At 34.9% G+C, this 25,543-nt stretch overlaps 2 protein-coding genes across 19 annotated transcripts in view; one reads left to right on the top strand and one right to left on the bottom strand.

Annotated features, from left to right (window-relative positions):
* map7d3 (MAP7 domain containing 3) overlaps positions 1-4,228 on the bottom strand; it is a 31,521-nt gene extending 27,293 nt beyond the window's left edge. For all 18 annotated transcript variants that reach the window (XM_026280598.1, XM_026280600.1, XM_026280599.1 and 15 more), the window contains exon 1: positions 4,125-4,228. In XM_026280598.1, coding sequence (XP_026136383.1) covers positions 4,125-4,170 — 46 coding nt within the window. In that variant the 5' untranslated portion in view covers positions 4,171-4,228. The remainder of the gene's footprint in view (positions 1-4,124) is intronic.
* A 6,483-nt stretch (positions 4,229-10,711) lies between these two features.
* On the top strand, positions 10,712-25,011 carry adgrg4a (adhesion G protein-coupled receptor G4a). The gene is made up of 25 exons (XM_026279435.1): positions 10,712-11,315; positions 11,451-11,548; positions 11,658-11,716; positions 11,858-11,915; positions 12,048-12,079; positions 12,173-12,321; positions 12,397-12,474; positions 12,623-12,697; positions 13,173-13,258; positions 13,358-13,422; positions 13,509-13,657; positions 13,762-13,888; positions 18,277-18,386; positions 18,490-18,691; positions 19,284-19,449; positions 20,467-20,616; positions 20,932-21,051; positions 21,326-21,371; positions 21,484-21,587; positions 21,915-22,036; positions 22,582-22,850; positions 22,985-23,081; positions 23,900-24,180; positions 24,420-24,521; positions 24,767-25,011. The coding sequence occupies exons 1-25, from the start codon at positions 10,721-10,723 to the stop codon at positions 24,928-24,930; spliced, it is 3,504 nt and encodes a 1,167-aa protein (XP_026135220.1). The 5' UTR covers positions 10,712-10,720; the 3' UTR covers positions 24,931-25,011.
* The last annotated feature ends 532 nt before the right edge of the window (positions 25,012-25,543 follow it).

The raw sequence follows: 25,543 nt of genomic DNA, 5'->3' as shown, positions 1-25,543 counted from the left end.
TTCCTTATGTCGCGGCCAAAGACAAAATCAAAAGGCAATCCGTACTGTTCCCAATATTTAAACAACAGTAACTGCTGATCATTAAATTGTATGTTGAATAAAAACACACACTAAAAACAGACTAGGGTTGCATCATCCCTTCTGACAGCAGCTGCCCAGTTCAAACTGTCAGATGACAAGTTAGGCTTTTCAACAAACCCTCATTCACTCAGTCTGACAGAACACAAAGAGCAGTTATACAAATAGCAACACTACGCTCTCTATGTCCTGCCATGCACATCCAAGGAGAGCCAGCAGTCAGGGAGAGTCAGCACTCAGTGGGTCAGTGGGGTCCTGTTACCACTCACTGTTTGCCTCACTCTCTTTCTCTTTTTGCTGCAGTAGCAGCCCGTTATTGGGACAACAGGAAGTCTCTAGGCCAGATGCCTGGGGAGGAACATGCCTGCATTTTCCAATTATTCAGGCCTCAACAGAACGCACAGCTGTGGTTTTACATACACTCACACACTAACACATAGCAAAAATATAGGTACCAATATGGCACTGATAACCATGCAACCGGTATGAACCGAATCAGAATTCAGATTTTTGTGCCTCATTTCGGTGCCTCTTAAATTCTTGAGCAATCGATTGAAATATAAGATAATAAGACAAACTTAATCCAGAAGAACTTTGGTCGTATCTCCAAGACACTTGAAGAAACCTTCCTGCAAAGCTACCTGAAAAACAATGTACCTGGACAAAAGCTGTTTTAAATGCAGAGGTTGGTTATACCAAATATTTATTTGATTTAGTTAATAGAAGTAGATAAATAAAATCTATTTATGACAATATCTTCATCCTTACTTTACAGCATATTAACACAAGTGCCTAAAACTTCTCACGGTACTGTAGCTTTGGAGGCAGACTTCTTAAAATGTCTTGAAGACGTTGCTACAGTTCTTCTGGATTTAGTTTGTCTCAGTTTCATCTGTTTCTTCATGTAATCACAGACAGATTCGATGATGGTGAGATCAGATCTCCATGTGGAGCAACGGCTGTTGTCAGAGTCAGACTGCTTGTGCATTCAACAATCTCACTAGATTTTTATTAAAATGAATGTAAAAATGAATGTTTGGAAATGTAAACTGATATTTCCTACTGACATACTACAGCAAAATATATAAATTACTCTCTTAAAACCATTTTTGGGGTGAAAATACTAATGTGCCTAAGACTTTTGCACAGTACTGTACTTTACAAACGACATTGTTGCTACTTTATGAAGAATGACCATACAGTTATTCACAGAACTGTTTAAAAACAGGGACAGATAGCACTCATTTTAACTAAATATCCCTAAGTGATTGACAGAGATACAGCAGAAGCATTATTATGACCCAGATTGTGTTGAAATACATTTATGAGCCTTAGAGTAAGGGAAGCTTGGAAAATGAGAGCATCCAAAGTGCGTGTGAATGCTATCGATTTATTTTAAATATTGTTAATTCTTTAATGTTCTCCATACATTTTTGTGGCTTTCTTCTTCTTTTTTTTTTTTTTTAAGTATCGGTTGAGGTACCGGTACTATTTTAAAAGTATCGATTTGGCACCGGTATCGTAAAACACCCAATCAATACCCAACCCTACTAGTTTGCGAGTTGTATGGACAACTAATTGCTCTTAAGGAAATCATATACAATAGGTTGGTTCAAGGTTTGACTGACATTTATCAAACATTTATTTATAAGCACAAAATGCAAGGGTCTTTTTCTGACACCAATTTGAAACAATCTTTAAAACACAAGCCTTGTAACAGGAAGCTTGAAAAACTTGCTTGCAATAACTAAAGAGATCCATGTAAACACGTGCCTTTAACAGTAGTGCTTAAAGATTATGAATTCAATTCAATTTCTGAATTGTTTTTTCCAAGCAAACAGTATCAGAGTTATATTAAAGCACATTAATTAAAGTAAAAGCACTGCTGCTAAAAACATTGAAACTTTTAAAAGAACTAGCCCCGTGAATCACGTCATGATAAAAGGGCTCAATGGCTTCTAGAACAAGTTAAAATGGCACATTTGCGTCAGCAAAAGCATACATTTTTAAGGTCGCATTAAAGTTTTTAGCACCACATATAGGACATCTAATTTCCGAATAGCTACAATGCATACAATAACCAACCATATAAAACAACACCAAATTCACATTAATCTAATTTGGGTAAAACTGAATGCACCACCACTAGATATTTCAATGCGCAGGAATGGTCATAAATATCATTTTGGAGAAATGTAACAGGCTTATCCAATGATCCTGCGTTGCATATTTGACTGCTAAACAAATGTATTTACTACAAAATTAAAATAAAAGCTCTGCAAGTCAATGTTCATCATCTGTAGGACTGAAATACAAATATAAGCCATTTTGCTCCACAAATTTGCTTAATACACTGGTGTTTCTAAAAGCTATTTAGGCACTGACTATAAAACAAGGAGACAATTCTGAAAGCCAAGTCTGATGAATACGCCTGATAAACAAAGGTGCTACCCATTTAATATTGACTTACAACCAGCCTGGTGGATTACAATAACATCACATATCACATGACTCTAACTGGCCATGTTATTTTTCATGCACTTCAATAATAGCTTTAGAAATGCAAAGGAATGAATTCCTTAACAAAAAAACGGAATAGACCTACAAGGCCTAATGATATTTGAGCATTCATTCTTGCAAGCATAAAAGAAATATGTGCAGTTTCTGACCACCGGACTCCACCCTATATTATGTTTGCAGCCAGGCCAGGGTTAACATCGGCAGGATGCAGATCTTGATGTGAACCAACTTTGAGGTTTCTAACCACACTGTGACCCGTTTCAAGCAATTTAATGAATTGAATTTAAGCTCTACAAAAACAAACCTTCCAGAAGAGTAGCTAAAATGACATACAAAAAGCAGAAGTTTTTCAGGGTTGTTATGTTTCTTACACAACAACTTTTACCACTCCTTAAGATTAACCACAGGCTACAGTGAAAGCTAAAGGTACAAGTTCATTAATGCCATGGGCTTAACCCAATGCATCAAAAGTGCAACTCATTCCTCATTAGCAAGGCAGAAGAGGATGCAAAGCAAGCAACCCATGCATGTTTTCCTTACAGGGAGGAACTACAGAGTTTGATGGTTTGCTGCACACAGCAACTGCAGTGATGCTGATAGTGAGAAAAAGACAATTTATATTCTTCTTAAAAGATAAGACGGTAAACAACCAAATCATGGGTCCATCTCCAACTGTAATGAGAGTCAGATGTGCAATTACTGAACAAGATGGCCAACAAGACAGAAGCTCACCTCACACACTCAACATAAGATATAAAGAGAAAAATGCTGCTAAACATCCACAGATCAGTAAACAGTACTTTAGTGATGCCTGTGTGTTGTTTATCGTTGCAGCTAAACTATCCACTTTGACGGTTTCTGTTATAAGGCTCAAATCAATACAAAACTCTCACCAAACATGAAGTTCTCCGACTGGATCTATAATTTAAGTTACAAGTGAACTATTTCGACATCAATTTCGGTGTCTCTTTTTGCCATGTAACGTTACTGTAGATAGGAAGTGTATGTAGAAACCAACTTATGAGACTGCAAAGGGTTTATACATATGTTAAAACATTAAATGAATATTTAATATAATAAGGAAACAAGCTTAAAACAATAAACACAAGGATATAACTTAGGCTCTGTACAGATAAGAGCGCCATACAAAGATGAGATGATGTGTCCCTGTCAAACCAGACATCACTTATCAAACCTTCACACAGACCCAGCGAACACAACACTAAAAAGCCTTGAGTCTTTTTAAATTCATCTCATCTGAGCATTAAACTGTACAAGAACATAGAAGTAAACAAACATGTAATTGTTGTCTGGTGCTACTGTAAGTTTAGCAGTTAGCTGGCCGTTATCCGTCCATCTAAGCCCGCTAACTCTCCCCCTCAAAAACTCCTCAATTAAAGTAACGGATTTAAGCCATCAGACGTCCAAACAACCTCCAACAAAGCCACAGTACTATAGATTTGTCATATGACTTGTTTACGCAACGAGAACTTGTCAAAACAGGTTGTAAATCAGTGAGTTCTTACCCATCTGCACCCGCAACTCTTTCAGAGACGTTGCACCCTCCGCCATTTTTGCCGAAGTTTTTTTTTTCCTGTAGTTTGGCGCTGACACATTAGAGGCGCGCAGGGACAAGTAGGGACTGCAGACGGCGACAGCGACATCTAGCGTTTGACAGCACGCACTGCAGGACACTGCAAGAGTTACTCGGTGTTATGGGTGTTACCAACCGGTGTCACTGACCGCAAGAGGGTGCTGTGGGGTCTGTGGAAAATTTTAGAAAAAACGATGTAATGTGAACCTGGACCACCATAAGACCAGTTATAATGTATTTATACATTAATAAATAAATTTTCCATTGGTGTATGGTTTGTTAGGATACGACAACACTTGGCTGAGATACAACTATTTGAAAATCTGGAATCTTAGGGTGCAAAAAAATATAAATAAAATCTAAATATTGAGAAAATCACATTTAAAGTGGTCCAAATGAAGTTCTTAGCAATGCAAATTGCTAAACAAAAAATCAAGTTTTGATATGTTTACAGTAAGAAATGTGCAAAGTATCTTTGTGGAACATGATCTTTACTTTTTGCATAAAAGAAAAAAATATCATTTTGATCCAGATAATGTCTTGTTGGCTATTGCTACTACAAATATACCTGTACTTCTTACGACATCGTTTTGTGGTCGAGGGACACATAAGGTAAATATAACACATGCTATTTTAATAAAAATTAGCTTTGACTTAAGTACAATGACAATATAAAATCCATTGAATTGATTTTGGAAATAGCATGTTGTCTTCTTATTAAAATCACAATTAACATTTTCTCACACATTATAAAAGGTGTTTTAAAATACAGATCTGTCTTTATATTTTATGAATTAATATAATATTTGAGTGGTCCCTAGCATCAAACTGTTTGAAAATCCTTATCATAAATTCTCCACTGTTATTAGCCTATCCTTTATGTATGTATGGAGGCCCCTTGTGTTTTTCCAAAATTAATCAAATGATGCCTTCTCTCAACAGTTATCAACAATATATTGTGGCCAATATTCTGTATACAAAACATTAACTAATGGCTCAAAACTCTGAAATACCTTTTTATTTTTACTGACAATCTTTCAATTTAAGACATCTTTGCCATTATATTGCTATAGATTGTGTGCATCTTAAACAATCTCAAATTTAATTGGGCAATGTGAATTGGAGCAATATATTCCCGGTCTTACTGGTAAATTGGTTGAAAACTACACTGTCTGAAGTGGCATTAATTCTAAGTAGTGCTTAATTTACTCTTATTTACATCAGCATATTGATATACCATTGAAGTACGACTTTTATTGTTATTATTATTATTATTATGATCATTATTATTTTTTTCTGAGTTATGTTTTTAATTCCAAATGAATAAATACAAATAAAAAATAAATGAAAAATTAAACAAAGGATTTGGTGCATAGAATATTTTCCTTTTACCACTGGAGCTTTGACAATATGTTGAATGAGAAACTGACAGGATCAGCAAAATCTGCGGTCATCCCCACCCTTTAAGAAAACACCATACTCCCTTTGGCAGTACTGCTTTTCAGGCATCTTGGAATGCTTCCTCTCATTTCAGCCATGGTTTGCAGGCCCCTCATTCATATTTTATAGCAAGCTGACTGAGCCTTGTATCAGTTACACATATTAAATAATGCACCAGCACTTGTGTTATTTAACACTTACTGTAAGATAGTAACGGATGTGCCTGCGAGGGAATGTCAGGGCTTCAGATATACAGAGCATATCCCATTCATCCCACAAATACAACAGAGGCAAAATCTATAACAATAGCTGCTATGACTAATTCATTGACCAGTGAAGGGCAAAACAAAACTGGTTTCACAAACGTGTGTGCCCTGAACTAAAGTTGTAACTGTTGCAGGTGAAGATATGGTATGTTATAAACGTCTTACACTTTTAGCATTCTGCAAGAGGTAGTACTTATTTGCTTTAATATTTTTTTCCACAATGACTGTGCTTTGACCACTATTGTCAAAATTGTCATGGAAAAACAAGCAGTACTGAATGTATTTTAATTTAACACTGATGATATCTAAGTATAAATTATATATAAACTGAAATCTGTCATAGCCTTGTCAGTCTTTCTATAAATCATAATTTTGGTGTCAAATGTTGAAAAAAGAGATAGAACTATGTGTGAAACTTTTTTACACAGGAACACGGTTGTATAATTTTTCGCAATCTTGTGGTAAATACTTTCAAGTTTCTTGTAGAAATACCCTGAATGGGAAATTTGTAAAGGAAATGGTGAGGTGGAGGCTGAAACCTTCCTTTCCCCTTGTGTTAAAATGATCTCGAGTACAGAGAGACCTAAAACCAGAGGTTGATTAATCCCTTTCTGGAAAACTGTTTAGGGAACACTCCCTCTATGAAAAACACACAATGTAAATCTTTGGAAATATAACAAAGAAACCAAGAGCAGTCAATGATTTTGCCTCCTTAACTTTCTGGGTTGCACTTTATTTTACAGTACGTGTACTAACATGTACTTACAGTGTATTTCTCTACGAGAGTTCTGGTAATACAAGGTAACTACACGGGGTAGGGTTAGGTTTAGGGGTAGGTTCAGGGTTATTACCTAGTTATTACATAGTTTTTGTAATTACTATAATAAGTGCATAGTATGTACATGAGGAACAGGACTGTAAAATAAAGTGCTATCACTTTCTGTATAGTTATGTTGTTATGATACTTGTTAAGAATGTTAGTTAGTTACACTGTAAAATCCAATAGTTTACCTTACCTAGATTTAATTAGTTTACTTTACTTGTTATACTTACTAGGTTTTATTAAGTTTCAGCTACTTTCAAGGCAAATAAAACAATTTACTTACTGTTTTGAGTGACACTAACTTAAAATATTCAAGTAGCCACAAAGGAACCAATGACATTAATAAACCAGTGAGAGGCAGCAGTGCACTAATATGTTAATTGCCGTTTTTTTTTTTTTTTTTTTTTTAGCTCACCATTATAGTGATTAGCGTTTCCTTTGGCTGGGAACTTGAAACTTAATTTATGTTACTATAATTTTCTCTCTATTAATGGAGAAAATGCATCATGAAATCAGAGTTATTTGATTTCAAAGAAAAGTAATAAATAGGTTGCTTTTATAAAATGATCTATTTTTTAATTAAAGCATTTTTTTGTGTGTTTAATAATTACTTTTTTTTAGAATTTATTTTTCATAAATACCTTGATATGCTTATTATTTAATCCTTAAATAGTGAGTGGATATATGCTGAAGTCACACGCATACTTAAACATTCATCACTTGAATCACAACAATGGTAACAATTAAATGTAATTTATTTTCATTAATTGTAACAATAGCCATTTTATTTGCTCTTTTTGTTGTGCTACTGCTGACACAAGACAGCAAATAAAATTGGCAAATAAAAACAACAACTTGAAAACAAAGCAACTGCATAATTTATTCTGCACAATGCATTCTGGGAGTCAGTGAGTAGCTATACTATGTCATGAGTAAACCTAAACGAAATTCTTTTTTAGTTACTAGAACTCTTATGTAAGTTACAGTAACTATACTAACTAAGCATTTGTCAGTACAACATACTATTCCTATTTCACTTTACTTTTTTTTCTCAAGGCAATCAGTCTGCATGCTTTTTTTAAGTAAGCCCAACTTATTAAATTTTACAGTGTAGTTAGTTCACGTCTTGTTAGATAGATAGAGACAAAGCTCCTTATTCTGACATGCTGGATTATTAATTTGTAGTTGCTAAAAATAAACCTTTGTAGTAATTTGCTATGGAACAGCAAGAATTCTGTAATGGAAATCAGGGGTTTTATCTTTTTTTTTTCTAAGCAAGGGCGTAGAATTTAGTAGGGATGTGACATGCCCCTACCAATGTCCAGTGTCTAAATTGTCCCTAGCAATAATTTTGATCAAACGAGCCCATGTTCAGTAACTGTTGATGTCTACCACTGATATTAGGCCTCTGAGGCAAAGAGGTCTTATGGCTATGGAGTTGATTTCAATGCATAAGCCTTGTTTCCTAGGGCATGAAGGGAGCTGGACGCTGATTGGAGTGCTTTTTGGAAATCATTTGATTGAGATCAGGACTTTGGAGAGTGTTCGCAAATCATTTGAATCATTTTATTTTATTTGTAAAACCATGGTCAATTGTCATAAGGGATGTTTATGTATACTGTAGAATGAATTTAGAAATGCGTTTCCACTGTTTTAGGATTATCAGAGCTTTGGATAGTTTCCATATCTACTTATCTAGATCAACCTTGAATAAAAGAAAAGAGAGGTTGAGGCCCAAATTGTTGTTTATGTATATGATGTTTAGCTAAAAGGAATAATGCAATTATTGTCTGCTGTTATTTCCCCACCAATGTCAAAATCAAACCCTAGCTTCTAAGAGCTTCATGTGTCATAATATAACTCCCTCATGTGGTAATTTGGAATAAAGACAAGAATGTTCAATAACACAGAAAACACACAGAAAATCAGCTACTATGCCACTCGTTTCTCTAAATGTTGAAAAACACTGGTAATGAAATCTGACTACTCTATGAAATCTAAAATTACAAACACTGTTTTAATTAATATTATTAATATATTTTTTAGTTATTTAATTATACTTAAAACATTTTTTTACAGGCCATTAATTATAAAACTTGTTTCATGTTATTTAATATCTGTGTTACAATGGCAGACACACATTTTATTTTGGAACTAATAATAAAAAAAGAATTATAATAAAAAAATTATATATATATTACAATTACAATTACAAACTTTGTAATTATATATATATATATATATATATATATATATATATATATATATATATGTATATATATATATGTATATATATATATATATATATATATATATATATATATATATATATATATATATATATATATATATATATATATATATATATATATAAAATAATAATTACAAAGTTTGTCTCCAAGTGAAAAAAAAAGCAAATATCTGTCCAAATAAGAGTTTTGTAATCAAGCTCAGAGGGAGCTTTGGGTTGCCACTATAAAATCTAATTAAATTTGTTTGTTGAGAGCTATCTGGAAGAACCAAATCTAATCTGAAAACCTGAGGAGGAACATTACCTGAACTGTTTGTTTAAGATTTTAAACAACTTCCTATTAAGATGGTAGGCTCATACTGGCCACACAAATATATGTAGAACTGCTTTTGTCATGAAAACATGAACAGTTCTGCATATTTATTGTAATGTGCTGTCTTTTGTGACATTATTATTATTATTATTGCATTTCCAAAAAATACAGCATGTGGATCTTTCATACTTTAGTGACCAACCCCTCCAGCTTCAATCACATGTTGCTCTTATTATCACCATGTTTTTACAGAAAAAGCTGACACAAATACATTGTCTGCCCACCATTGATTGTATATCAGAAATATTGTTCCTTTTTAGCAAGAGTCATGCTTTTGCTGCTGTATTTCATCATACAGCGTGCACCATGAACCTTTAACCATTCATGAGGTGTGTCTTCTTCCACATTCATGAGTGATATTTATCAACCAAAAAACATACATCTCAATCAGAATTGCCAATCTGGGTCTCAGTGGTGTGAAAAAGAAACAGATTCATGAAATTAAAGGGTTAAATTAACCGGTTCATCATAAGATTAACTGGTTCCGGATGCTGTTCCTTATTGACCCATGTACAGATCCTTTTATGTTTATTACTGTCTTTATGATTAATAAATAACTTATCAACTAGAGACTGGGCGTGGATTTTGTCTCCTTTGAGGAAAGGTCCTGTGCTGGATATATTTAGAGGACAACATACCCTCATATCATTTTCTAGCTTGAATTGGGTTTCAATCATTTACATTGTTTTGTTAAGACTTATGTGTTTTCCATTCTAGAGAAATGTCATAACACAGTAAGTAGTCATTTAATTCATGATGAATGAAATTACATAAGATATTAATGTAATCAATGTTTCTCTTTATGGATGGTTTGCCTTTTCCAACTTTAAGAAGAATGTTTTAATTTAAATGCTTTTAATGAATTTTAACCTTTTTTTGAAAGTTTTCTTTTAAGTAAGGATGCCATAGAAATACTTAATCTTTTTATTTATTTATTTTTAGATAGATCATGCATACCTTGAATAAATACCTGCTTGTGACTGTTTACATGTGGATTCTGGGCTCTTCTGTCAATTGTGCAGGTATGATTTTTCTCTTTCTTGCATTTATTTATGTCTGTCTTACTCTATTTCTTGGAAGAATATCAGTAAAATTTTTCCATAGCTAAAAAGTATCCCATTTGTTGATTATTTTTTTGTGAAGGGAAAGACCTGTGTTTAACACTGTTAAGTGTGACATTTATAAGTGTCTGTGCAGTCTATGACAATGACAAGAATGACAAAAATATTGTGTTTGTTAACATGTGTGTGATCATTTTAAAAAGACTGATGCAATATGTTGAATTCATTGGTTTTGTTCATCCAAATCATTGCTCTTAGCTGAAAATAGATGCCTTATCTATTATCTGTAACTTTTAGGCTCAAGCCTATGGGGGATGAAGACGTCCTTTACCCGATCCTGTGTTTGGCAGCTGAATAAAACAGCTATCATCCCACCTTTAGAGGAATTGAGTGTCTGCGTCAACCTCATGAGAACGATTAGCAGTTCTGAATGGACTGCTTTTGACTACAAAGGTCCAGGTCAACAGCACATGGAGTTTGGCTTAGCTGGAAATATGGGCAATGTAATAGCCTCACTTTTTGGAGAAGAATGGACGGTTGCTTATGACATGCCCATAAAAATGTGGCACACAGTTTGTCTGACATGGTCGAGTCACAATAGGCTTTTTCAGGTGATCATTGATAAAGCAGTCTTTGAATTTCCCTTGAATGAGAAGTCACCCAGGTACCTTGCCGCAAATGGTACCCTGAGTCTGGGAGTGTCACATAATTTTGTTGGAGGTTCTATTGATTTTGAGACTGGGAAGAACTTTGTGGGTTACATGTCCTTGTTCCGGATGTGGGGAGTGCAGATGAGCTCACAGCAGCTGGATGCACACAGATGTGTAGATGGGAATATTGTGACTTGGAGAGTGCAAGATTGGGATTATCAGAAGTGTCCACCCGTTCTCGATGACAACTTTCTTTGTGGTGAGAAATTGCAGTCTGTACAAGAGTATTAATAGAAGAGGAAATATAGAATGAATGTAACAATAACTTGTGTAATAGGATGAAATGCATTATTGTCATTTTATTCTAATTAACTGTATCTTCACCACATTTCAGAATCGTCAAAATATAAAATTCAAATGAATACAGCTATTACACAAGATATCAATAATGATAATACTGAAAATGGTATTCGGGAGATTGTTTTAATCTGGGTAAGATAATATTTCCATTTATGAGTGTATATGATATATAACATTTAACATTTTCGCTTGCACATTAGCATTTATGTACTGAATGTAGCCTATGTATTTTTAATTTCAGCTGAAGCACGTTTTCCCTCAGAAAATATCAGTACATTCTGTGTTCCTGTCAAATTTAAGGTAATTATTTCATTTTTAAAACTAACTAACCAATGAGCAAACATACATACATAAATATCAAAATGTCTGTACAATTTGCAAAATGTAAGCATGCGATGTTATATGGTATCCATGCAATTTTATGTTATTTTTTTGTCTAAGAGAAGAGCCAAAATATAGCCCTCAAAGAGGAGCTGGACAAAATATGCAGGAAATTCAGGTATAGCATATACCATAATTATTCATGATTAAGTGGCCATATATAATTTATATCCTTATGTTGTAACACTACTAAACACTAAAACATTAAAACATATAGCAATGTTAAATATAACATTATGCTTCTTTGAAGGGAACTGTAAAGTCACCAATCAAGACACAATGGTAAAAAGGATCATACACATGCAATACACAAATATATGTCACAAGTTTAAATCAAACCATCTAAAGGAGGATTTGTCATGTTTGTGGTCTTAGGTTTGATTGCGTGGTGTTTGTGACAGTGATACCTGCAGCTGATGTGAGTAAAACAGTGTCTATGATACAGGGGCTTTTAATACCCATCTATAACTACAACAACATCCTCCTGAAAACAAACCCAGCGTCCATAAACATCCTCTCAGTCGGTACGTAACTGTATGTAAGGGGTTAGAAGAGGAGCATTCAGTCAACAATAAAAGTCACTGTTTTGAATTCTACAGCTGTCTTTCCCAACGTGACTTCAAATCCTGCTTTGACCACTGTTCCACCAGTCTCAAGTACAAATATTACAATATCAGGTCTGTGCCATTCAGAGCTTCATAACTCATGCAATAAATGCTTTTATAAATCCAGAAGACTTTTCACCATAATTCATATAAAAAAGTAGGTTGCTAAAAATTCACATTCCTTTTCAAGAGCTCATATGCAAACCATTTTGTTCTTCAGGAACTCGCACAACATCACAAACACTTGCAATGGAAAATAGCTGTTTGATCACTTCAGGCTTAATTTCAAACAGAGGTGAGTTAAACGATGACACAACACATATTTTTGTATGGATATACCAGAATCTCAAATGAAAAACAAATTAAGTGACAACTATGTAAAACATATTTGAATGCAGGTTTTATGAGGGAAACAAATATTTGTGCAAGACGTAGAATCATATTGAATTAAATATCCTTATTATATGTTTCTTTTAAATGAGTGATATTATTTTCTGTCAAATAATGTGTAAATATTGCAGTATATTATGTTGTATTTTAAACAGTTGATTTAATTGGCATCGCTTTATTTTAATGTGTCCTCATTTAACACATACTTACTATTATAATAATGATAAACTATTCATAATTACATGCAAGTAAACCTAAACAAAACCCTAATCCTAGTCCTAAACATATAGTAAGTACATGTCGTTAATTAATATTACTCAGTAATAATTACACTGTAACAAGGACACTTAAAAGTAAAGTGTAACCATTTAATTCACCAGAATTTGGAGACATTTTCTATAGGGTCTTTCTCAATCTAACAATGAGTGGCAGCCACACAGACCCTCAACACACTATACAGCAATGGGTGAGTAATATGGAATCATATAGGTAGCAAAAGTCATGAAACATATTCTAAAAAGTAATTTGGTCCATGCCTTTGTATTTATTGTGCTTCTTTCTTCAGCTTCAGCAAACACTGGGGAAATGCAGCATGGATGTTTGGAATCTTGCGATAAAAGGAGGTCCTAAGTAAGTGTCCCAACACTGAATACATTGAACACCCAAATGCAGATGAAATAGATGCTGCATTGTTACTTAAATAAAATCTTTTTCAGGTACATGACTACTTTTCAGATTCAGGCTATACCATTAGTGAATGTCACAGCAACAGAGAGGCTGATTTATGAACTTTTGACAAGAGGATACACCAATGCTACCATCAGTATCAGTGTCCCGTCCGGTGAAGTCAACATCAGCCATATAGGTACTGTCTGGTTTATACTGGAATACTATCTTATACTGGAATTAAAGAAATATTAATGGAGCCAGAATATGTGAATGGTTTCTCAATGCTGTTTATTGTTGCAGATCCAGGCCTTTGTCCAGAGGAAAGCATGCACACAGTGTATGGTTTATACCCATGGCCCGAAATGACAGCTCAAAGTGAATATAGCATGGGGTGTGTAAGAGGGAATGAATCTGCTACAAGGTTTTGGTAAGTACTACACATTGTGCAGTGCTTTCACAGCTAATACACAGGTTGTTAAAATATGAACATCAGCCAGTTAATCTATTGAGGTATTAAAAAACTAATTTCCAATTTGTTTTATGGACGTTATAATTTTTTTAATCACCACTGAATATATTTTTAAAGTGAAATATTGCTTTGTTTCTATAGATACAATTCAGTGGCCTTGGAAAAACATTCAGATAACACTAGTTTGTCTTGTGTTTGTCTTTGCGTCATTTGGCACACAAACTATACAAACAATGCTGTGCTGCACTGCTGATTAATATGCCTTATCTTTTTCTTGTGGAAAACAATATCCTTTAATTGAATAATTAGCTTGACAATACTGCTTGGACTCCTGACAATGCAAACATTAACTCCCAGTACAGCAATATAACACACCATTGCATGACACTGTCTTCTTGAAATCTTTTCAAGAGCTCCAAGAAACCTCAGGTAAAGCTGTTCTAAAATAATTGTAAAAACCGTATAAATTATATTTTCTTGACGTAAAGAATGCATTAAATTGGTAATTCACTGCTGCCAAATGGGTTTAATTTTTTTTTTTTTTAAGAAAAACATTCAGAATTAACATTTTCATAACTTGGCAGAACACTGGAAAAACATTCTGTAAAAATTTGAAGCTGGGGAGCTGACAAAAGTTCTTTGCTGACAAACAAGGGTGTATAATTTAGTATGGATGCTAGTTACATGTCCCTACCAATATCAACTACTTAATCGTCCCTAGCTATAATTTTGAATAAATAATGAAATATATGTATATGTTACCACTCTTGTTGTAATTTCAACTGCATCAGAACTAGGTCATACCATTAATATTAACTGATATGCTAGAAAACTGCATGCTTTCAAGGATGTACATTTAATACACCTGTGGAGTAAGAACAAGGTTTTAAAGTGTTTAAAAAATATGTGCACAACTCAGTTAAATGTTAAAGTTTATCCTCTTTATCATTTTTTAAAACTGAATTTACAAAGCAAACTGTTGGCTGAAATATCCACAAAATAAAAATTAAGCGAAACTGTGGTCAAAAGTCTATTATAAACGCGAAAATGTTGGGGTATTTAGATTGGTAGGGGGGTATGGTCTGCAGTTACGTCCCAAGTCAAAACCAAACCTTCCCCTTCGCAGTTTTGTGCTCTTTTGCATCACCCATTTGCTCTTTTAACATTGACAGTCACACTATAATATAGAAAAATACAATTCCATTTTAACAATTATTTCTCAAATATTTAGTACAAGGTCTACTGATAAATGTAACATTTATTCACTTATGTGGTATGAGATGACTGGATGCATTTAATTTATTTTATATAATATGTCAGCTACTGAACTGCAGTGGTCAAACTGTTTAAAATATAGTGAATTAAGCTACAAACTCAAGCATCAAGTACAATGTTTCCATATAGGATAACATATGTATTTTGAGGTGCTCATCATATTAATGGAGTATTTCACTAATAAGGAGAAAACCGGTTACCTCAAATATGTTGGATATTACACTGAACAAAATTATGAACGCAACACTTTTGTTTTTGTCCCCATTTTTCATGAGTTGAACTCAAAGATTTAAGACTTTTTCTATGTACACAAAAGGCCTATTTCTTCCAAATATTGTTCACAAATCTGTCTAAATCTGTGTTAGTGAGCACTCCTTTGCTGAGATAATCCATCCACCTCACAGGTGTGGCATATCAAGATGCTGATTATACAGCACGATTATTGCACAGGTGTGCCTTAGGCTGGCCACAATAAAAGGCCAGTCTAAAATGTGCACACAACGCAAAGCCACAGATTTTGCAAGTTTTTTAGGGAGCGTGCAATTGGCATACTGACTGCAGGAATGTCCAGCAGAGCTGTTACTCGTGAATTGAATGTTCATTTCTCTACCATAAGCCGTCTCCAAAGGCGTTTCAGAGACTTTGGCAGCACATCCTACCGGTCTCACAAGGACAGACCACGTGTATCCACACCAGCCCAGGACCTCCACATTCAGCTTCTTCACCTCCAGGATCGTCTGAGAGCAGCCACCTGGACGGCTGCTGCAACAAAAACCAAAGAATTTCTGCACAAACTGTCAGAAACCGTCTCAGGGAAGCTCATCTGCATGCTCGTCTTCCTCATCAGGGTCTTGAACTTACTGCAGTTGGCCGTCGTAACTGACTTGACTGGGCAAATGCTTACATTCGATGGCATTTGGCACTTTGGAGAGGTGTTCTCTTCACGGATGAATCCTGGTTTTCACTGTACAGGGCAGATGGCAGACAGTGTGCATGGCCTCGTGTGGGTGAGCGGTTTCCTGATGTCAGCGTTTGTCGATCTAGTGGCCCATGGTGACGGTGGGGTTATGGTATGGGCAGGCATATGTTATGGACAACAAACACAGGTGCATTTATTGATGTCATTTTTAATGCACAGAGATACCATGACGAGATCCTGAGGCCCATTGTTGTGCCATTCATCCACAACCATCACCTCATGTTGCAGCATGATAATGCACAGCCCCATGTTGCAAGGATCTGTACACAATTCCTGGAAAATGAAAATATTTCAGTTCTTGCATGGCCAGCATACTCACCGCACATGTCACCCAGCATGTTTTAGATGCTCTGGATCGGCGTACATGACAGTGTGTTCCAGTTCCTGCCAATATCCAGCAACTTTGCACAGCCATTAAAGAGGAGTGGACCAACATTCCGCAGGCCACAATTAACAACCTGATCAACTCCATGAGAAGGGGATGTGTTGCACTGAATGAGGCAAATGGTGGTCAGACCAGATACTGACTGGTTGTCGAACCCCCCTGGACCCCAAATACAGTAAAACTTCACATTTTAGACTGGCCTTTTATTGTGGCCAGCCTAAGGCACACCTGTGCAATAATCATGCTGTCTAATCAGCATCTTGATATGCCACACCTGTGAGGTGGATGGATTATCTCAGCAAAGGAGTGTTCGCAAACAAATGTGTTGCGTTTATCATTTTGTTCACTGCATGGACATGGAAGGCATCTTCAAAATGTAAATACAGATATTTTATTTGTAAACAAAATAATTTTTCTGCTTATTTCATTTAATGTCATAGCAAGCTAAGGAAGTAGTAGTACTGACAATGTCATATATACATTGCTGAAGGTGTAATCAGGAAAAGACAAACTATGGACAGCCTTTTTAACAATTAAAGGTGGGGTAAGATATTTCTGGTTGCCAATATTTCAAATCACCACAAAAACCCTAGGTCCCCCCTGCACTAGTATCTATTTTCATGCTACTTGTACTTATTTATTTTTTAGATAGTAGTATATTTCCATTAAATAGTAGTACTTATTCATTAGCTACTAGTGTTTATTCTTTAGCTAATAGTGCTTATTATTTAGGTACTAGTGCTTTATTCTTTAGCTACTAGTGTCTTTTGTAAAGTAACTAATATTTATTCATTATATACTAGTTATATATTAGATACTAGTGCTTATTCCAATAATGACTAGTATTTAATTATACTTTTCATGTTAAAAAAATAGAACTAGTACTTAATTTTTTAGATCAAAGATATGCTGAACTTAATAGATACTAGTACTTTTTAAATGTGCATTTCTGCCCAGTATGGTAATCGTATGTTGCATATTAATGAGACAGCAACATATAGTAGAGAGATTAGACAGGAAACAAAAACAAGGAGACGGATGTATGGTTTTTTGGAGGAAACCACATAGAAAAAAAACAATCATTTGTACACTAGCACATAGTAGCCTAATGTGTTTGTTGGTCATTGTGCGATTGACCTCTGGTGGCAGGATGGAGATAAGACACCCAATTTTATTATCTATTATTTTCCTCTTTTTCCTCCAGTAAAATCAATAAAAATCATATCAGGGCAGTATGTCATATTTTTTTTCTAAAAAAAAAAAAAAAAAAAAAAAAAAACACACCAGGTTTGCTGTATTTGTAGGGATGCACAATTTGGCTTTAATTTTGCCACTTATAATGATTATAGTTATTATTTTGGAATAAAAACAAAAACAATAAAATATATGAACATTCATTTTGTAATAACATTATTTCACTATAATATTTTGATGATGCATGTTTCACAAATTTTTATCTAAAAAGTTATTTATTAAAAAAAAATTTATTTAATCTTTATTCAATTATTTTAGCTATTTTTACCCAAATTAGAGTTTTGTGATCAATAATGAGTATTCAGTTATAATTAATATCCGGTAAAAATATACATTGTTAATTTACTTACACTACCAGCATTGTAGCAAAACAAAGCTGTTCTAAAATTGGTTAACAAACCCTTTATAAATAAATGGCTAAATGAGACTCACATTTTGTCTCATTCTATTTAGTAAGTTGAATGGGGCAACTGACAGAGCAGTGTGGGATCATCCTGACATGAGCAAGTGTATTCGGACAGTGACAGATTTTGATGATTTGGAGAATATCACAGTTACAGCTGGTAAGTTATCAATGTGGGTTTTTATTTGCCTTTATCTGTCAGAGAAGACAGAAACAATTAATTCAGCCCACTTTAATATTTTCCATGTTGCATCTGTCTCCAGACAACTCAGCAGACATTGTGGACATGATTGAGGATCTTTTAAAGGAACAAAGCAATCTGAATGACGCTCAGATGGACATCGTCCTTGAAAAACTGTCTGAGGTCACTGAGGTTGGAACCTTGACCACAGCCCTGTCCAACGACATTACTAAAATTGTTTCAAATATCTTTTATATCAAAACTAGTCCCACCCAAATCAACAAGTAAGTATGCAAGCAGGTCAGAGCATTTTATGCAGGATTATATTGTGATGCAAATAGTATAAGAGATAGCTGAACCAAAAATGGATATTATATCATTAATCACTCTCATGTTGTTTCAAACACATTTCTTTCATCTCTGGACACAAAAAGTGAACATTTATAATAGAATGCCCAAGTTGCTATAATATGGTGTCAGAAGATCCCACACTATTTTAAACGGACAATGCATTTTTTCATGGCTCTTTTCATGGAGCAAAAAGGAGAATTACCGTATTTTAAGTCGCACCTGAGTATAAGTCGCAAGACCAGCCAAACTATGAAAAAAAGTGTGACTTATAGTCCGGAAAATACGGTATTGTGATTTTTATCAACTCATCCACATCTTGGATGGCATGAGATGGAGTAAATTTTATTTTTTTGGTGTCAACTATTTCTTGAAATCCAAAGTTTTTTTCATTTGCAGGTTGAGCCTAAAACAAGCATATTTAGTACAGTAGAAAATTTCTATAATTTGATCTCCGAAATATGTCTGAATTTCTAATTATCCTGCTGCATTCACTCCATTGTGGCTTTCTGTCTTTGTGTGTGGTAGAATTCTTTCTATTACAGACCTTATGGGAGACAGGACGGTGTTTGAGGGCGATGCTCATAACATGACAGCACCTTCATTAGCACTTCAGCTGATCAACCCTGACACCTCTCAGTTCCACGGCCTCACATTCGAGGTGTCCTCCTTACTGAATGATAGCACCCCTGAGGTGAGAGACTGTATATATATCACTGCATGAGATCAAGATGATTATGGAAACTTTAGACTCTTAGCGAAAATAGAAGTGTGATATTAAATTATCACAGTACCTTTGAGATTGTGTTTTCACACCACAAGGTTTCTGTGTCCTTGTGTGTGTTGTGTTAGTGGATCATGGGACACAAGTGGTTATTTTAGCACCATGTACATGTCCGGTGTGATACTAGCCCTGACCACCAAATGACTTTGAAATAAAAGAGATGTGAATGTATTAAGCAAGTATTTTTGTATGTATTGAAGCTGAGGAATGTAATTTTCCTTTTGCGTTGAAATATCTTTGGTGTGAATTGGGGACAGGACTATCTGTTTTTCAGAGGATGTTTGTTTGTTTTGTTCAGTGTTGCTTTTGGTGCAGAGAGTTCCACGTATATTTATATCACATATGCTCCTGATACATATTAAGATCAAGCAAAGAAGGAAAGTTTCTGCTCAGTTGGTTCACTCATTCATTTGTATTCAAATAAAGAAAATATGAAGCCAAATCAAGATTCAACTGTTGTGGTGCTACCGAATGAAACAATATTTTGAACAAATTGGTTATTCATTGACTCATTCATATAGTCATAGTCACAGTGCATTTTGGCATAACCTGTTCTCACAGCCTGCAACAATCAATACAGAGAAAAACGACATGTATGGTAAAAGGGGTAAAAATTTATTTTTAGCGGACAATTTTCACTATTAACCAGTTGCTTATTAGCATGTCTATTATTAACATACACAGGTTGTTTATTAGTATTTATAAACCACTTATTCTGCGTGACCATATTCTACATTCCTAATCCTACCCCAAACCTTAACTTAATAACTACCTTACCATCTATTAATAAGCAGCAAATTGCGAGTTTATTGAGGCAAAATCATAGTTAATGGTTTGTTAATAGTGAGAATTTGGCCATAAAATAAAGTGTGACCGTAAATGGTTTTTAAAGTATGCTGTAATGTTTTCTAACTTTTTTTATTTCAGATATTTTATGACAAGAACTTTACAGTGCATCCAGACACAGGAACTGTAGCATTCATTTCTTTACCTCACGCAATTGAGAGCTTTTTCCCGGACAATGGAGCCAGACCTCGTGTACAGTTTCATTTTTACGGCAAAGAAAATTTATTTGAGGTAACATACATTAAATTGGTGATCACACTTTCCACCTTCTGAAGAATAAACCACCTCAAATCAGTTTTCTCATATCTTGCCCTGGAGGGCCAATGCTCTGCAGAGTTTAGCTCCAAGCCTGGTCAATCCCACCTACCTCTGATTTTTTTTAATGATCCCAAAGACATTGACAAGTTTGCTTAGGTGTGTTTGATTAGGGTTAAAGCTAAACTCTGCAGGTAAGGTGAACTATAAAACTATAGAATTTTCAGTTTTTAACTATATATGTGCAGCATTTTCAGTTCTTACTTCTGATGGCAGACTTTTAACATTTAGGACACTACAGCCGACATGAAGCTGAACTCTTATGTAGTATCTGCCAGCGTCACCAATGCTACAGTAAGCAACCTTGAGATCCCAGTGATGGTCACGCTCCGTCATCTCCAAAACAAAGAGGTCTGTATGGATACAATCAGCCAACACCAAAACAAATCACAAATCATTTCAGCATCATTATTTTACAGTTGAAACAAACTATAGTAAACAGTTACCATAATAATGTAAGCTGCCGAATGTATGCCATCTTTTGTCAACAAATATCTTCCTAAGAATAGAGAAAAATGTGGAATCTGTAAATCGTCGACTATGATAACCCATGGCATTGTCACAGATTTACAGTCTTATCATTAAAATAATATTTCACCAAACTCTTTTTTTTCTCTCTCTATAGGATTGGGACACTGTCAAGTGTGTCTACTGGGACTTCAACAAAAACAGTAAGCTTTTTTACACACATTTTCAAATTCAAAATTTAGGCCTGTCTACAGTAAAAGTGCCCTTCATTTTGGTTAATATCCCCGTGATAGTTGTTGACTGAATGTCTTGTAGATGATAAAGGTGGATGGAATGATACAGGATGTGAGACGGTGCTGTCTAATGCCACTTATACGTCCTGTTCCTGTGATCACCTCACACATTTTGGAGTTCTTCTGGTGAGTTTGGTTTGTCTGGCCAAAATGTAGACAGCCAATTAAAAATGTTATAATGCCCATAAAGTTTTACCTCATTAACATGGTTGTGTGAAACTAAATTTGCCCTCGCAATAGTACAATGTCAATGAATTATAACAGACTTTATATTCACCAAAGGAAATATTAATTAACAGTAAAGCTTTTATGATAACATTTGCAAACTAAAGGTCATAGGTTCATTTATGGATGACAAATTATGTCAACGTGCATAGCGTTTGCATAAAATACGCCTGGATTCTGATTATTGTAACCACTATGCATGTTTCCCTGAACCCATCTGTCTTCCAGGATATCTCTAAAACCCCAATAAGTGCGAAAGATGAAAGGATTCTTACCATCATCTCGTACCTGGGCAGTGGCATATCCTGCATCTTTCTTGGAGTCACACTGTTGACCTATTTGGCCTTTGAGTGAGTTCATAAACATTTGTGACCCTGGACCCTGGTCTAAAGTGTACATTTTTCAAAGATCATCTGAAAGCTGAATAAATATGCTCATGAATAAATATGACAATATTTGGGCGAGATAAAACTATTTGAATATCTGGAATCTGAGGGTGCAAAAAAATCTAAATACTGAGAAAATTGCCTTTAAATTTGTCCTTAGCAATGTATATTACTAATCAAAAATTAAGTTTTGAAATACTTGAAATTTACTAATTATCTTCATGGAACATGATCTTTACTTAATATCCTACTGATTTTTGGCGTAACAGAAAAATCGATAATCTTGACCCATACAATGTTTTTTTGGCTATTGCTAAAAGTATACCCCAGCAGCTTAAGACTGTTATTGAAATCCAGGGTCACATTTTGTAAGCTGCAGCTTAAACCAGAATAACAATGCAGACTAAGAGACTCATTTGGTTTGTTTACATCCTTGAGCAACTCAAAAGGATTCATCTTCAGAAATGTCAGTAAATGTTGTCTTTTTTACATCTGTTTTCTTACCACAGGAAACTGAGGCGAGACTACCCTTCAAAGATCCTTATTAACCTCTCCGTAGCCTTGCTAGGGTTGAACATGCTCTTCCTGGTGAACTCCTGGCTTGCTTCTTATAACAGCAGTGCCATCTGTATTACTGTAGCAGCCTTTCAACATTACTTTTTCCTGGCTACCTTTACGTGGATGGGACTGGGTGCAATCAACATGTATCTGGCTTTGGTCAAGGTCTTTAACTCATACGTGCCATCTTACATCCTCAAATTCTGTGCACTTGGATGGGGTGAGACAAACAGTTTTATGTTTTTTCTCTTCAGATTTTATACTGAATAATTTCAGTTGAATTAAACGTGCATAAAAACTAAGAAAATCAAGGAAAAGTTTTGTGTTTGTTAATTCTTGAACTGTTGGTTGCAGGTTTACCTCTGCTGGTTGTAAGTTTGGTGCTTGCCATTGATATTAATTCATATGGCACCATGCTCTCCAGATCACTTCACCAGGAATCCCCTGCATTGTAGGTGCCATAAGCAAAATAATTTAAAATACACATTTGTAAATGGTGCACACCAACAAATATAACTATAATCATAGAGCAAGATACCCAATCCCACAAGAAAACGTATTTTTAATTAGTTGCGATTCTGTATTTCATGACGTTGCTAACACATTCATGTGATAAAAAATGTATGATTTATGGTGGCAGAGAAAGCTCAAAGCCCTGCAAATAAACAAACAAACAAACAAAAAAAATACCTGCAAATTAAGAAAACATTTTCATTAATTTGACAACACATGCATGGCACATGCTCACAACACAACCAAATAAAGAAACATGCTGCAAATATGCACAGACAACATTGAAAAAGTTTGGGAATCGCAAGTTTGGGGCAGGGCAGTGGGAGGGGGATAAGAGTGTACTGTAAATGAGAAACATAAGGTGGCTAACTTACTTTTGCAAATTTCCTTACTTTAACCATAGCCTATGCTTTTATTATTAAAATTACTTATTTGCAGTGTGTGTGTGTTGTGAGCATTTGCAGAACATGTGCTGTCAAACTGATGTCAAACTGACTGTTTTTTCTAAATTTTTCTATTTGCATGTGTTTTCTGAAGTTGCAGATCGTTGAGCTCTCTTAGCCATCGAAATGATTGGTCTTTTTTAAATTTTCCTCACCGTTTTTGCACGCGCAGAACATATCTGAAGGGCATGATTAAAATAAACAGAAAGTTATCGCCTGTTGGTGTGGACGCAAATTTATTTATCACATGGTTGCCATTATAACTGTATTTTTGGAATTAATGGGCCTTTATGGTTATACTATTTCTCTTCAGTTGCTGGTTAAGGAATGACGTGACCTTTTATGTGACGGTGGTTTCCTTCGTGACCCTGGTCATGGTCTGTAACATCTGCGTGTTTGTGGTGGTGCTGGTACAGATCCGTAAAATGCAGGTCAATAAGCCCTCCAGCAGCCGAAAAGGGTTCCTGCATGACCTGAGAGTGGTGGCCAGTCTCACCTTCCTGCTGGGACTTACCTGGATACTAACCTTTGTCGCCTGGGGCCCAGCCAAAACACCCCTGATGTACATGTTCTCCCTCTTCAACAGTCTTCAAGGTAACAGCAAGGACTGCTTATGCCTGTGATAGAAAGTTTATGTTCAAATATGTAACACAGTACATACGATATATACGCAGTAGGACTCATCATTATAATAGGTCCATCATACAGATAAGAATAAAATAAGGATGCATTATTCTGCTGTTTAACAACAGAAGATAATATTTTGGATTGTAGTTGTCCTGGTGAATGTAAGGGATCTTTGGACAAGTGTTTTGCTTTTTGCTGTATTTCAGGTTTCTTTATCTTCCTGTTTTATTGTCTGATGAAAGACAATGTAAGGAAGCAGTGGAGGATACATCTCTGCTGTGGAAGATTCAGACAGTCTGAATACTCAGGTTTGTCTCATATAAACTATAGTAAATAGCTATAGCTAAGAGAAAAAAATAATCATATTGTACACTGTTTGAATTGAACAAAACTGTATATCAAACACCAACAAAAATGATAATAATAATATAAGGTTGTAGATTAAGTTTTAAAGATCGACCCCATTTACACCACTAAAAAAACAAACCTATCAACTGGAGACAATAGTTCTTGAAATAATAAATGAATAAAAGATCATTTGAATTTCGAGCAGACTGGAGCCGCTCTGTGACACCGGGGGCCAAAGCGAAAGGTGGTCTAAAAGTCTCCTCACCGTCCATGAAGTCAGAGACTACTAGTGAAACGAAGAGCTCCGATACCTCGAACTCAGGGACCAGCCATAATGCTGTTTTCCTGACACAGGACAGAAAACAATAAAAAGCGGGAATATGACTTCTGTGTATTCGATTTCTTTTTGTGTTTGTTAAATGACATGTTTGGAAATCTCCAGCAGGTTTCATTAAGTTTTTTTCCTCTCTCTTTTTGTCAACTGTATTGTCATTATTTTATTGATTTAAACAAATAAATACGATTGTTTCAATGATTCTTTTATTTCTTCCAGAGAGATTCATTTCCGAGGTCATCTGTTTAAATGTGTTATGACTTGTGTCATTCAACTGACTGATAGCTATATATCTTTATAGCTAGACAGGATTTTAGTCATTTTTGCTTCAGACTATCATAATTAAAAAAGACAGCAGTTTATCCCCCTGCCAGATCTAAAACATAGTAGCAAGAAATCATAAAAAATCCAGAGGGTTGCTCATTAATAGGTTCCTCTACAATAATAGGGTTTTTCTAAACTATATTTTTGAGTAACACTTTGCATACATGTATTAAGATAAATTATTGTGACATTAATAATGAAATAAAGGACAAATAAAACGAGTATTGATCATCAATGTTATCTGATCCACAATGTCAACGGGAAAATTAAGTAAAACAACATAAAAACATAAGCTTTGTCAGTGTCTTTTTTTTTCCAGAGATG

This window comes from Carassius auratus, chromosome 14 (genome assembly GCF_003368295.1).
Source record: "Carassius auratus strain Wakin chromosome 14, ASM336829v1, whole genome shotgun sequence".
In the NCBI taxonomy this organism is placed as follows: Eukaryota; Metazoa; Chordata; class Actinopteri; order Cypriniformes; family Cyprinidae; genus Carassius; species Carassius auratus.
This window is presented reverse-complemented; position numbering and strand designations above follow the sequence as displayed.

What these genes read in the sequence shown, in the direction of transcription:
- adgrg4a (XM_026279435.1), top strand. Translation starts at nt 10,721, where the DNA reads ATGAAGACGTCCTTTACCCGATCCTGTGTTTGGCAGCTGAATAAAACA. An exon ending in CGATGACAACTTTCTTTGTG is followed by an intron (nt 11,316 to 11,450) that starts GTGAGAAATTGC and finishes ACCACATTTCAG; the next exon opens with AATCGTCAAAATATAAAATT. An exon ending in TACAAATATTACAATATCAG is followed by an intron (nt 12,475 to 12,622) that starts GTCTGTGCCATT and finishes TTTGTTCTTCAG; the next exon opens with GAACTCGCACAACATCACAA.